Below are 15,990 nucleotides of genomic sequence, written 5' to 3' on the forward strand. Positions count from 1 at the left end.
ACAGCAACATTTTATGCCGAGGGGGAAAAGGAAAATATTTAAGTCTCAAGAAAAGAAAACATGAACCAAAGATTTTATACCCAACTAAATTTCAAGTATAAAGATTGCTAAGTGTTATCAATATAGAAAACAGCAGTAAAAATACACCAGGAAAGAAGTCCAGCAGAAAGGGTCTGCCATTCCCATAGAAATATCCAAAATGGCTCAAGAAATGTCAGTATTAGTGAGTGGTACATATATACTTGTAGAACTGAGACTCGACAAGGGTTATAAAAAAGAGGATAGAGCATATAATGAAAAAATGTACTGACACTGTAGATACAGTACAACTATTAAAAAATGGGATAACATATGGAAAAAAAAAAAAAAGCAACTTTCCAGAAATCATATTTTGATACTTGCTTTTGTTAACTAAGACTATTGTGTGCATACATGTGAAAGGATGCAAATGAGAATGATGTGATATTATTATTCTATCATTCCCTGTGTCCCTAAAAATCAGGATTCAGATATGGAAGAAAGGAGACAGAGATAAAAAAAAGAGGGACGGTTAAAAATACTGTACTTGGAAATATTTTTAATTCAGAATGTATCTTTAAAATAATCACATACAAACGAACACATCTTTGTATGTCCTAGCCCCATTCACTAAAAAGCTTAGAAACAATAATCAACCCAACAGCAAAGAGCATCCCTAGCACAAATTGCATTCTTGAAATACCACTTACTGTGAAAAGAAACCAGGTTCTTTGACAAAATAATTATTGCTCCTATAATTAATAATCACCAAGGGATCAAAACTGGAAATCTTCTCATACTCAATGAGACTGCCCAGTCCATTCCCACCTCCCCCTCAAAAAAAAAAAAAATTACAAGAATATACTCAGAAGCAAAATCTGTATTTCATTTCTTGTAAACCATTAGTAACCTCTGCCCATTTTTCTTTTGAATTATTAGTCTTGCTTTTTATTTACAGGCATATTTTATATGTTGCATATTAAACAGAGTACCTCTGTGTCTTGCAAAGAGTCTTCCCAATTTATTTATTAGTAACTATTTATTTTGCATTATTTTTTGCTTTGGATTTCATGTTACCCTCAGAAAGACATCCCCCAGTCAAATTATATATTTTTAACATCCCATGTTTTCTTTGGGTTATTTTATGATTCATATTTTGCTGGTAACATTTTGATCTGTTTACACTTATTTTACTATAAGACATGAAGGAAAAGTCTAGCTTTTTCCAAACAGATATCCAGCTTTGTTTTTTCTTTCTTTTCCTCAGTCAGTATGTGCTACGAAAATCCAGTCTCTAAGAACTTAAACATATCATACCAATACAAGTAAACCAAGCACAAAAACTATTCGTATAAAGTTGTTCACATGTACATTCCAGATTATAGCTTCTTTGCAAAAAAGAAAAAGAATATAAAGAAAATTAGATTTATTAACTAGCATTTGAAACTCACTTTGTGCTTCAGTTAAAACTTCCCTCACATCTAAACCTGCTCCACATAAACGTTAAGAAGTCACTGAAATATACTCAGTTGCTCTGCAAGAGGCCACTATGACAGAAATATTTCTTTAAAATATATCTAATGAAACTCCCTCCTGTGGCTTCTAATGGCAAAAGATGTGGAGGATTCCCTCTTGTTGGCCCCTATAATCTCAGGTGGCCTCAGGCAGTCAATGGGCCTGTCAGTCCTCAGGGGCTGCTTCAGCCAGGTATAAGCAGGGCCAATGGTAATGGATTTATGAATATTTGTTCAATACTTAACTTTTAACATCTTGAGAAACACAAAAGACAAAAGACTTAAAAGCAGCTGGTATACCACATACTCATATAGAGCTATTTAACACAACCTTCCTAGAAAAAAATATTATAATTGGCGGTGGTTGTAATTTCTTTAGTGTGCTGATGAATTCTATTTGCTAATATTTTATTTAGGAACAAGACTGATACTCAGACAAGATCAGGTGCATTCAGGGTGGTATAGCCGCAGACAAGACTGATATTCATAAGAATGGTCTGTAGTTTACTTTTTCTGCTATATTTATCAGTTTTAGTATCAATATTATGCTCATTTGATAACAAGATTTTGGAAGCTTTTCTTCTTTTACCATAATCTAAGGAGTTTAAGCAGCATTTGATCTATTCCTTAAGGGTTTGAAGCCTTCAGCTGCAAAATTCTGACAATACAAAGTGTTGGTAAGGAGGTGGAACAAACAGAATTCTCCTACACTGTTTCAGTCATTTTGAAAATTTGTTTGGCAGTACCTGCTAACTGAGCCAACAATTCAACTTCTATGCATATACATGTCCACCCAAAGACATGTACAAGAATGACACTAGCAGCTTTATTCACAACAGCCACAAACTGAAAATCCACATGTCCATCAACAGGAAAATGAATATAGTAAGACAGATGAATATACCAAACACTGTGTTAAGAAAAAGCAGCACCAGACAGAAGAGCACATATTATATTCCATTTATATGAATTTCAATAATAGACAAAACAAATCAATGGTAATACAAGTCAAACAGCAGATACCATTTTGGGGACTAAGAGTCAGAAGAAATGGCTGGAGGTGGAAGGTTCCTAGGGATCTGATAGTGTTCTATATCCCAATCTTGGTATTTAAACAATTTGTTCCTGTTAGGGAAATTAATCAAGAAGTATACTTATTATTTCATCCTGTTTATTTATGTAAAATTAACACAGTAAGTTACACAAATCAAAAGTGTATTATAACAGAGTTTATTCAGGAGACAGAAAATGAGAAAATGTAACACAAAAAATTATTAATCTGTAAAAAGTTGTCAACTGCTAATAGATGTAAAAGACAACTTGAAGGAATATGGAACTAGCAAATGTAGGGAGCAGTTATTGTCTCCAAGGATAAGGGAGAGTGCCCAAGAACACTTTACTGGACAGGCTGCGGCAGGGGCCCACTGGGTGGTAGAGTAGTTCTCTTCAGGGCCAGTGGGCTGGAGCTGATCCACAGGTGGGATCAAGAAGCTGCCTACCAGGGTGCTAATGAAGCTTACAGGAGAATACCAGAGCTGACAGCCACACCTTAAGAGAGTAAGAGAAACAAACAAAAAACAAGCACACTGCAACAAGAGAAGCCCTTCCTCTGCTAAGTTTTGCAGCATAGTTTCCCTTCCTCACCTTCTACTGACAAAATCTAACATTGTCCTGGAAAAGAAAAAATATTTAAAAGGTCTAGCTCAAGTATATAAACAGATCAAAAGAGGCTGACTTTGAAGGTGAGAGACAATACATTACAAGCTTGCACAAGTGTAGACTGATAAATTTTTACAAATGTACATACACTTGTGCGACAACCAAGACAGAGAACATTTTTATCCCACCCAAGTTCCCCAGTGGCCCTGCCTGCCAACACCTATTCCCGTTCTCCTAGACAAAGGCTTATTAATGTGCCTCTCAGGGTGTGCCACTTTCTTTAGAGAACACAATTCTGCCAGCTTTTCTGACATCTGTGTCTCAGGTTCCCTTTCAGCATCCTCCTGTACCCTATTTGACCTTCACTGCATTTGGCAGCTCCTTATTTTCTGGTTCAGAGATATAAAAGCTTCTCAGTTTCTGAGAATATGAAATCAGTGTTTCTAAATCTCCTTGTTGCTTTTCAGGCAATTTCAAAAGAAGAGGAATTATTTAAAACCAGAAGTCCCTGTTCAAAGAAATAACATAACCACAAGTATTTGCTTCAGTTAGTTAGTGAATTTTCTGAAGAACTTAAAATACTAATTTGAATTAAACCATCACTTTAGTCCATTATAGGTGTCTTCTAATAATGAAACCAATACTCACATTAAGGTTTCTATTAAAGAATACACTGAAAGGCACAAACTTTAACAAAAATTAAATCTTTCTACATAATTACAGCCCCCTCTGACTCAATGCAAATCTATTATAGTAGCCAATGCAACAGAGGTTTTAAAGAAAAAAGAATTTAGCATCACATAATCCATTACATAATCTGACCACTTCTTTTCCTTTGATATTAAAGGAAATGCAGATGCAATTGAAAAGCACATCAAGATGCAAATCAATACTGCCCTTTGCTGAAATCACTCACTGGTATATTCCATATTAGCATATTCACCAAAATTTAATTGTAAACAGAGTAATTATGGTACTAAAGTTATTAAATACACAAAGCAAGCTTGGAACTATACATATTCAAATAGAATTTCAGTGGCAGATCAACTTTTATATCTGCAACAATACCCTAATTAATAGTCAGCTCTGATGATAAAATGGTCCTCTGTTTTTCAGATAACATTCCAAAAAAAGTTCTGCTATGAATATTAAAATAAAGTTTTGTGAAAAGATTTTTAAAATTTTCAGTAGCTATATTTATCACAATATGGTACTGTATTTAGACAAGTGGCATTCTTCAAGTCCTGGATTCAAATTTGAAATTTTTTTTTAACCTTCTGCTGAAGAGAGGAAAAAGGCTTGAATGAATCACAACAATGACACTTACACTTAATGAGCTCTATGAATTCATCATACCCAAACTGGAAAATCACAATGCTGAATAAAGCTCGTTATACACTGAATGACTACTCATAAATTTTCCCTAAAACAGTTATGCATGTAAACTCCTTTAGGGGGTCATATATTTTTATGAAATTTTCTTTAAAGTCATAAACTTCTTTGAAATGTTTTATATTGGATAGAGACACTCTGAATCAAGGAAATTCTGGACAAACTAGACTATTCACCATTCCATTAACATGGTACCGACATATTTTTATCTCCATTCTTCCCAGCACAAAGTCCTTTCTCTCCTATAACCTCTCCTTAAACATTTACTGACATTTTTCCCATACCTAAAGACATATCTCTGCTGAAGTCATACATGACCTCTGAAGTTTCAGTACTGTTTGTACTTCTTATTGCATGTGATAAATAACTGTTCCCTATAAGCTTATAAGCTCCTGCTACATGAGAACGGTCTTAGTCACAAATACATTGTAGTTAGTAGGAACTCACTAAATTCATACAATTAAACAGCAAAATAGTTAAGTTAGTATTTTTCCCCAAGTACCAGATGTCTAACTTTATCCTTAATATACATCACCAGCTGCAAAGGACAATGTCATTCCTCAAAAGTCCAGCAACCATCCCCTACAATGACTCCGTCGAACTCTATTCTTCTTCCTCAAAACTCTAATTCCCCTTCCTAATCCACAATTCTCAACATGTGACCTACTCTCCTCTAGAGAGAAAACAGAAGCTTCAGATGGGAATTCCCTATCTTTCTAAGAGCTATGCCTAAAATTACATGCCCCCTCTGCTATCATCCTTACTTTTCCCTTTCAATGCCAAATGTTTCAATAAATCGTCTATATTTGCCATTACTTCCTTTCTCCTTCTCATCCAACTCACTCCATCTGAGATCCGCCTTCATGACTCCTCTCTAACAACCCTTGCTAAGGTCACCAGTGACCTCCATGTTATGAAATCTAGCTGACAATGAATCATCTCATTTGCCTGCCCAGAAGCACTCGACACTGTTCATTCTTTCTTTAAATATTCTCTTCCTTTTGCTTTCAAAATACAGTAGTATCCTGGATTCCAGTCTATCATTTAGGTTACTCACAGTTCTAGGCAATTTGAGGAATACAGTAAGTTCTTCTTTCAAGATGAAATGAGCTTTTTCATTCAGGGAGCTTGTTCCACTTTATCATATACATTTTTCCAGGGGTTTATCACGTCAAAAAAGCAGACCAACTACACTTCCACACCAAAATACAAATTTTATTATGTGAGAATAAATTATATATAAAAGAAAAATGTTCCATTAAATAAAATTAAGATCTTTGGAAATTCTGAACAGAGACAATTATTTGAAAAAATAATTGATGTTTATTCCTTTAAGCTAACAGATCTCAGGGAAAGAGTTTTATAGTCTCAAAGAAGTAACTATACACCCATGTGCACAGCAGCACTATTCACAATAACAGCAAGAGGTGGAAGCAACCTGAGTATCCATTAACAGATGAATGAATAAATGTGGCACATATATACAATGGAATATTATTCAGCCTTGAAAAACAGAAGTGAATCCTGACACATACTACACTACAGATGAATCTTGAGCACAGTTATGCTAAGTGAAATAAGCCAGTCACAAAAAAAAAAAAAAAAATACTGTATTATTCCATTTATATGAGGTACCTAAAGTAGTACAATTCACAGAAACAGAGGGTAGAATGAAGGGTACTAGAGGCTGGAGGGAGGAAGAAAAGAGAGTTGTTGTTTAGTGGTATGTAGAGTTTCAGATTCGCAAAATTAAGTTCTGGAGATCTGCTTCACAACAATATGAATACACTTACTGTATTCATATACTTACTACTATTATACACTTATACTACTCAGTACTACTGAACTGTATACTTTATTAAAAACGATTAAGATGGGAAATCTATGTTTCTTACCACAATTTTTTTTTTAAAAAGAAAACAGTTTCTAGATGCAGCAGATAAAGCAGGTAGAAATTAAGATGTATCAAGATAGTACCAACATGTTCCTAATGACTATAGCATCATTTCTGCCCCCATACACACACGACTGGAAAAGCATTACAAGTGGTATTTTTTTTCAGAAGTTATTCTTACAGATGCTAATTACATATATCTACTAGTTATCACAGCAATAAATATTAACTGTGAATTATGCAAATTAAGGAAGAAGTGCAATGACAGGGTCTGTTCATTCACTCACTCTACAAATAGTCACTGATAATCTACAATGTGCCAAGCACTGTTCTAGTCGCTTGCTATACCTCAAGAAACAAAACAAAGGTCCTGCTCTTTTAACACATTCTAGCAGGAAGACACAGATAAAAAGAACAAATAATGCATATACTACCTAATATTTCAGAAAATGCAGTCATGTTTTAAAAACATAAAGCAGGGAAAGGGAGACACAGGATAGGAAGTAGAAGGTGAACATGGAAAAGCTGCAGTGTTAAACACAGTGGCCATGGTCGGACTCTGTTCATTGGAACAAGGACTTGAAGGAGTTGAGGGAGAGGGCCATATAAGTATCTGGGCAGAGAGTACAGGCAGAACGAGTTGTGCAAAGACCCTAAAGTAGGAGCCCACCTGACAACCAAAGAGTAAGGATGCCCGTGTGGCTGGTGTGGCGTGAGAAAGGAGGAAAGCAGGAGATGAAGTCCCGAAGGTTAGCACAGGATCAAGTTAACAAGAAATCAAGTACAGCCTTGACGGCCACTATCAGGACTCTGAATTTCGTCACAGGGTAAACATATTTCTACAAGGTTTGGAACTTGCCGTATACTTGCACTTTAATTCATGACACTTCAATCAAATTAAAAATCATACACTGAACACCTGAGTCAAGAAAAATTCTCCTGCTGATTTAATTCTCACCAAAGTTTTTAAATTTTTTATATTTTTTTGCTAATGTATTAGTCCATTCTCAAAATACATTCCAATTAAAAACTATACAAGCTTGATACAAATCCAAAATGTTAAGTGCTTCTGTAGTACCTCTGTCACAAAAGTCATCTCAAGATAGGAATGGGCTTGCAATGAATCAAATTCCATTCCTAAAAAGTAGAGAATAGGACTAGACCCTACTCTCCCTTTAACATAATTATCAGTAATTTAGTAGTGCCATTATAGAGTGAATGGTTTGCAACTTTTTGACAAGAAATATAGCTTTTACCACGCCATGTTCCTCTTAAAATTTAAAATACTGAGTCCCATTGCAACTCTACATTATTACAATATATACTGCCTGCTTCATTAATCTGTTTATTCAACAAATATTTATTGACAGCATGCTCCATGCAGGAGCTATTCTAGAAGACAGGAATAAAGCAGTGAATAAAAGAGACAAAAACCCCTGCCTTCATGGAGCTTATATTTTATTCAGTAGAGAAAAATAATTTTAGAAACTTAAAACAAGTCATAGGTCCAATGATATAAGGACTAAAGGAAAGTAAGGCAGGGACAGGGAATTGGGGGCGAGGAGAATAAAATTTGAAAAGATGGCCTAGTTAAAGCCTTAGAAGAAAGTGACATTTAAGCAAAAACCTGTTTAAAAAAAAAAAAGTGAGAGAATCTAGCCACACAGATGCTCTAGAGAAGAGCATCCCACAGTAAGGGAAGGGCAACTAAAAAGGCGTTAAGGCAAGAACATGCCCAGCTTGTTCTAGAAATGGCAAGGAGACTGTTGCAGCTGAGGAAGAATTAGCCAGGGGAGAGCAATGGCTGGGGTCAGATGTAAAGCAGCACAGAGGCCGGGCGCGGTGGCTCAAGCCTGTAATCCCAGCACTGTGGGAGGCTGAGGCGGGTGGATCACAAGGTCAAGAGATCGAGACCATCCTGGTCAACATGGTGAAACCCCGTCTCTACTAAAAATACAAAAATTAGCTGGGCATGGTGGCGCGTGCCTGTAGTCCCAGCTACTCGGGAGGCTGGGGCAGGAGAACTGCCTGAACCCGGGAGGCGGAGGTTGCGGTGAGCCGAGATCGCGCCATTGCACTCCAGCCTGGGTAACAAGAGCGAAACTCTGTCTCAAAAAAAAAAAAAAAAGCAGCACAGAGGTGAGAGCATGTCCAACACACAGGCTATTGTAAGGACTTCGACTTTAACTCTGAGTGGGGAAATCCTGGAAGATCTTAGGCAGAGGAGCGACGCGTTCTGACTTGCACTTTGAATGGGTCACTCTGGATGATACATCAAGAATAGACTGTAAGGGGACAAGGCAGAAACAGCTACCAGTTATTATAATGGTATTGCTACTGGAATAAGCAATAATTGCATTCGTCTTTACTGAATATTAAGAATGTCAATGTTTTTTTAAAAAAATAGCAATGACTTTTTAGCCACTAAACAGAAGGGTACAGAATAACCTAAGGGTTCTGGTGTTTTGTTTTGTTTTGTTTTAACTTTACACAAGCTACCCTCCCCCCCCAAAAAATAAGTCTGCAGTGCCAAGTAGAAACAATTGATATTAGTGACAGATGGTCTAGGAAGCATGCTAATCATCTCTTACTCTAGATTTTCTAAACTCTCTCTTTATAGCAATTTAGTTTGCCAGGAAATTAAACACTTGAACTCCTTTTTTCCAAAGGCATTTATAAAATACCTACAAAATATGTGCCAGGAACTGTGCTAGGGGCTGGAAATTCAAATATGAATGAAATGCAACCGTTAGCCTCAAAAAGCTACATTCAGCTGTATGCAGAAACACCATTACACAGCTATGATACAACATTATACATCGGCTTCAAACAAGGATCAATAAAAAACTTCCCAGGGAAAGAATGTTTCTGAAAGCTTTGATAAAAGTATTTATTACAGACAGGGAACAGTTGTAGACATCTACAAAATCAAACCCTCTCAGGTTCATGGTAGGGAAAAAAGTGTCTCTTCCAATGATTCAAGTGTGTACGATATCAAGAGTTATGAAACTGCTTTTGCAATGAATGCCAGGAAGTTCAGAACAAAATTATAAAGCCAAATGCGTAATTATCCAACATTTAAGGTAACATCTATCTTAACTATACATTAAAATTATTAGGTTAGTGCAAAAATAATTTCGGTTTTTGCATTGTTGGAATTTGCTGTTTTGTACTGGAATACATTCTTAATTGTGGTTATGTCATACATCATTTTAGTGGGCATTTCTCACTTTATGGTTTTTTGCTAATGACTTATTGCTTGCTTTTTGTTTTCAGACTATGGAAATGATGTTAGACAAAAAGCTAATTCAAGCGATTTTCTTATTTGAGTTCAAAATGGGTTGTAAAGCAGTCGAGACAATACACAACATCAACAATGTATTTGGCCCAGGAACTCCTAACAAATGTACGCTGCAGTGGTGGTTCAAGAAGTAGGAGATGAGAGCCATGAAGATGAGGAGCATCGTGGCTGGCCACTGGAAGTTGACAATGAGCAACTGAGAGTAATTATCAACCGTGAATCTCTTACAACAGGAGAAGCTGCTGAAGAACTCAACGTTGACCACTCTACAGTCATTTGGTATTTGAAGCATATTGCAAAGGTGAAAAAGCTTCAAAAGTGGATGCCTCATGAGCTGAGCAAAAATCAAAAAAACAGTCATTTCTGAAGTGTTGTCTTCTCTTATTCTATGCAACAACAATGAACCATTCCTCGATCAGATGGTGATGAAAAGTGAATTTTATACAGCAGTCAGCGACGAGCTCAGTGGTTGGACCAAGAAGAAGCTCCAAAGTACTTCCCAAAGCCAAACTTGCACCAGAAAAAAGGTCATGGTTACCGTTGGGTGGTCTGCTGCCAGTCTAATGCAGTACAGCTTTGTGAATCCTGGTGACACTATTACATCTGAGAAGCATGCTCAGCAAATCGATGAAATGCACCCAAAGCTGCAACACTTGCAGCCGGCACTGGTCAACAGAAAGGGCCCAATTCTTCTCCAGGACAACACCTTACCGCATGTTGCACAACCAGCACTCCAAAAGTTGAATGAATTGGGCTACAAAGTTTTGACTCATCCACCATATTCACCTGACCTCTCCTCAACCAGCTACCACTTCTTCAAGTATGTCAACAACTTTTTGCAGGGAAAACGCTTCCACAACCAGCAGGACGCAGAAAATGCTTTCCAAGAGTTCCTCAAATCCCAAAACATGGATTTTTACACTACAGCAATAAACTAACTTATTTCTCATTGGCAAAAACGTGTTGAATGAAATGTTCCTGTTTTGATTAATAAAGAAGTGTCTGAGCCTACTTATAATGATTTACAATTCATGGTCCAAAACCGCAATTATTTCTGCAACAACCTAATTATCAGTTGAACTTTGGAATAATAAAGGCCCTACTCCGCAACAGCCCCAGTATCTTTACATTTTCATGCTACACAGAGTACTGTGATGCACAGAGTGACTCACTGACCTAGATATTCTGGTACATCTTCCCTACTTCATTAAGTCATTTATTTTCACTTTAATTGCTCTGTTACATATAAGTCTACTGTATTTGAGGATTTTAATAAAAGACCTTTCCAGTTCATTTTAGAAGTTGGGTAAATAAGCTCATGAATGATTCAGGAGGAGCCAAAACCACCACTTTTTCCTATCCCATCATATCCCTAGGTCAAAATGACTCATTTTTATTTCAAACTTATTTGGGATTAAGAAGTAATTACATATTTTGGTATAACTGGCCTCCTGCCAAACTGCAGTAAGTCAAAGAGTAAAATCAAACGAAAGATTATCGGTCAACAAAGAACTTCATCACCTCCTTTGCTAAATTACATCAGAAACAATTTGAAAGCAATACATCTAAAGACAATCCTCTTATAAATGAGCCAGCTAATCAGAAGTTGATTATTGCATTTGATTAGTGCCAGGAAATCAACTGAAAAATAAAATACAGAATCTTGAGTTTATAAAGCCACTTTCCAATGACACAGAGGTTCCTCATATATTTTCTTCATTTTGATCCCACAAATCCTACGACTGAAACATAACTGTAAGGATATTTATTGGCTATTAAAATAAACTTGTGACCAAAACCACTAAACATTAAAAACCTAAGGACACTGCCCCTAGGTTCCTGCTAGGAACATCTAATCAATCCCCAAGTTTCACTCGGAGGAGAATTATGTGTATCAATAAAAGTATAAAAAACATTCATGGCTATATGGTAACTTTATAACATTAAAAAAATAAGTGTCAAAATATAAAACAGCAAACCATGAGAACATAGAAGTGAACTTCCAGAGATGATCTCACAAATTCATAGATTTATTCCTGAAAAACATTAAGCTAAACTCAAACTGTGATACAATCTTTAGCAGCAATTGTCACACTAGTCATGTTTTCACACCTAAGCTGGAAAGAACTAGGTGAAGACTCACGTTTCTAACTCTGAAAAAGAAAGTGGCTATCTTCAGAAGAAAAAAATTCTTCCTAGTCAAAAATTTTTTACTTGTATTAGAAAAGTGATTAATGTCAGGTTATAAAATGTTTTCGTATAGTGAGTAAAATGCTTAAAATACAGTATCAAGTGTTCTTTCTCAACTTTTATTCCTTAAAAAATTTCTAAAAGTCTACAGATTTAGTTTTCAACTGAGAATGCACAGTGTGGTACATTTGCAAACACAAGCCCAAGACACCTCACTGCTACCACTTTCCCCTAGAAGGGAAAGATTCCATGAAGTCTTAGCTGTATTTCTGTTTCTGACTTTTGAGATAGTGGATAAAAGGATCCATTCCCGGGTCTCAACAGGTCTCCCAGAACCGAAAGTGACAAAGACACTACAGTAACATCCATTCCTACAGAGATTAGAAAATAGGATCACTGTTCTGCCTATGTAAGAGAGTCAGTCAGACCCAGGAGATGAGCAAGCCAAAAGATGTCCACTTCAAAGGGGGGTGACACCTAGCTCCTTGATCCTGTGGCCTATGAAAAGAACTCAAAGTAATGCTTATTTATATAAAGCAAACACTGAAACTTTTCTAAAATTAGAATTTGTGAACTATATGGCTAATACTTTTATATAACACAGCATATTTTCAAAATTTAGTAAAGAATAGATTTCTCATTCATTCTATTTAGGGAGCAAAATTAACTAGCAATTGTAATTAACGTTTACAATTAATTCTCTGGATGTTCACTATATAAATAATCTATCAATAGGTTTGATAGAACAGCTACTCAACAATATTTTTCCCTATATATTCTTGGAGCAGGGCTCCAGGGAAAAATATTTCCAAATACTCTAAGAGGAAATTAGAATGACTAAATAAAGTACATCAGAAGTGTACTGTGGTCATTAAAAAATTCATGAAAACATGAAAGAACTTTTCAAAATCTCGGAGACAAGATTTTCCTAAGCAACACACAAAACAAGCCACAAAGAAAACTGATATATTTAACAACATAAAAATAGAAACTCTCCACAGGTTAAAAAAACACCATAAGCAAATTCAAAAGACAAATTTAAAATATCTGCAAAATGGCCAGGTACGGTAATGGCTGATGCCTGTAATCCCAGTTGGGAGGCCGAGGCAGGCGGATCGCAAGGTCAAGAGACAGAAACCATCCTTGCCAACATGGTGAAACCCCTTCTCTACTAAAAATACGTACAAAAATTAGCTGGGTGTGGCAGCATGTGCCTGTAGTCCCAGCTACTCAGGAGGCTGAGGCAGGAGAATCGCTTGAACCCAGGAGGCAGAGGTTGCAGTGAGCCAAGATCACGCCTCTGCACTCCAGCCTAGTGACAGAGTGAGATTCCATCTCAAAGAAAAAAAAGATCTGCAAAGCATATGACAAGAGGCAAATTTTCTTAGTATTTAAAGAATCCTTTAAATTATAAGACTAAAACCCAACAGAAAAATAGAAGAATATGAAGAGGCAAACTCACAGAAAAAGAAATAAATATGGCTTTAAAGAAAAAAACTTTTTAGAAGAATTTTCAAATATATACACAAAGCGAAGAAGTGATATAATGAGTGCCCACATAAACATCACCTAGTTTCAACAACTATCAACACATGGCCAACTTGTTTGTTTCTACTAACCCCTTCCAAGATTACTTTAAAGCAAACCTCAGACAACACATTTTCATATGTAAATACTTTTAACAGGTACTTTTTAAAAATAAATCCACCATACATTATTGCCACAACTAACAAAATTAACCGTAACTCCTTAATGTCATCTAAAAAGAAGGTTCAAATCTATCCAATTACCTCAAAGGATGTCTTCTCACAGTTGACTTTTGGACTCAGGGTTCAAATACTAGTCAATGCATCTGGCTGATGTGTCTTTGAGTCTCTTTGAATGCCATCACCCTCTTTTTTGTCCTTCCTCTTGTCATTTGTCCTATAAAATTTCCCATTTTGAATTTTGCTGATTGTGACCCTATAATGTCACTTAATTTGTTCCCTTGTATTTTTTGTTACTGATATCATTGCTCAAATTACCCTACTTCTGTTATCAATGCCCTTCAGCCATGACCACCAGAAATATACCTATAGTTAAGCAAGATAGGCTTAAATAATAAATAAAATACATTTATCTGCATCCTCCATTTTCTAGATGACAGAATATTATACGCCTTGTTCTTCATCATGATTTCTTTCACTAACAGTATATCCTGGAAATCAATAACAAATAGGCTCAGCATCATTTATTAATAAAATGCAAGTTAAAATTATAATGAGACTTAATTTACAATGACTTTTTCAGTTATCAGATTAGTCAAATTCAAAAAATAAGAAAATGAACTGGGTTGGTAGGAGTGTGAGGAAAAAGGCACAACAATTTGGCATTATGAAAGTTTCGAATGCACACCCCCTTTGGCTCACTAAGTGCACTTCCAGTAATTTATCATGTACGTATACTCACATACTGTCAAATATACATGGATAGTTACCACAGCATTATATACAATAAAAGACTAGAAAGATTCTTAATTACCATCAAGAAGGGGCTTTTAGGTTGGATCGCAATTACTTTTGCACCAACCTAATATTAAATGAAGCACAGCATAGCCACATAATGGAATATTATGCAGTTTTCTAAATAGGGTATATCATATACATTGGCATGGAATATTCTCTAAGATATATCATTAAGTGAAAAATACAAGCGAAGAACCATGTATTAGAACATTCCTATTCACATAAAATAAAAGGACCTATCATATATACGTTGCATATGCTTAAATATATATGACTGCACCCCTGGGAGTTGTGCAACAATGTATCCCCATGCGTGTACATATAGTACATTACTAGGATGCTATATAATCAATTAGTAGCAGAGGACGCCCTAGGGGTAGGAAGCTTACTTTTCATTCTTTGCTCTTTTATATTTAAACATTTATTATCGTGTACATGTATTAATTTTTCAGTTGAGGTATTGTTTAAGAATTCTTCATGAAAAACAAAAAGTACTTTAGTAAATAAAATGCCAAGTAATTCTTTCCATTAGTCTGGGATTTACCAGTGCTTCTAAAGCATTAGGATCAGCACAAGTCAGCCCTGTCAACTGCAAGTTTAAAGCACTGCAATCAACTACATAGAAAAATAACTCTCAATACTTTCATCTGCAGACAGGATCATACCTTCATATTTTGAAGGTAAAGACGAGATCAGTCTTTAAAGGGCAATCGTCTCTAAAGTACTACAGTCTCTAAAAGACAAGTAACTGAAAATGAATATTGACATCAAGATCTTACATTAATATGATCACTTATTTTTGCTCAACTAATCCTAAATAAGTAATCTATACCAGGAAGAATCAATTAACCATTAATTTGAATTTATAGGTCTTATATATAAATGAACTAATATATTACAATTAATACCATCACTATTCAAGCATCTGTGTAACAAGCTATATGCTGGGTAATTTAAACACATTATCTCTAATTCTTACACTAACCATAAAATAAAGGTGTAATGATACTGACTGTACATACAAGAAAACCAAGGATAAATGAAATTAAATAATTTGTCCATGGCCTTACAACCAGTAAGTTGTAAAAAAATAAAAAGTGTAATTTTTGTAAAAATGCCTTTTTGCTTATTAAAGGAGAACACACACTGCACAATAAATCATTTGCAAAACAAAGTCTTAAGGTGGAAAAATATTTGCTTTAATGACTAGTAACATAGCCATAAAAATAAATGGCATAAAAATAGTATAAAAGACCAAACAGAAACATATTTACATGTTACTATACATATCCATCCCATGGCCTAATTCTGGTGAGTAAAAAGAAATACAACTTCCAAAAACCCAAAGGACAAAAGAAGTAATGAAATAAATCACTGATGTAAATAAAATGTCTTCAGAAAAGTTTTTAGTTTTTTTTTACTGACACAAAAATTCAGTTGAAAAAACTTGATGTATAAGCCGCTGAAGAATACATGAAAAAAAGCTCAGAAAACAATACACACACACACACACATATA

At 35.5% G+C, this 15,990-nt stretch overlaps 1 protein-coding gene across 8 annotated transcripts in view; it reads right to left on the minus strand.

Annotated features, from left to right (window-relative positions):
• The window catches only part of VRK1 (VRK serine/threonine kinase 1), an 83,356-nt gene that overhangs the window by 50,728 nt on the left and 16,638 nt on the right, over positions 1 to 15,990 (minus strand). Inside the window, exon 1 of one of the 8 annotated variants that reach the window (XM_032287469.1) lies at positions 1,208 to 1,435. The exons of the other annotated variants lie outside the window; for them this stretch is intronic. Within the exon in view, the coding sequence (XP_032143360.1) occupies position 1,208 (1 nt within the window). The 5' untranslated portion in view covers positions 1,209 to 1,435. Of the gene's footprint in view, positions 1 to 1,207; positions 1,436 to 15,990 lie in introns of those variants that run through there. 8 annotated transcript variants of the gene reach the window in all.

The sequence above is a fragment of the Sapajus apella genome, unplaced genomic scaffold (genome assembly GCF_009761245.1).
Source record: "Sapajus apella isolate SASKATOON/1434 unplaced genomic scaffold, GSC_monkey_1.0 scaffold20, whole genome shotgun sequence".
Classification (NCBI taxonomy): Eukaryota; Metazoa; Chordata; class Mammalia; order Primates; family Cebidae; genus Sapajus; species Sapajus apella.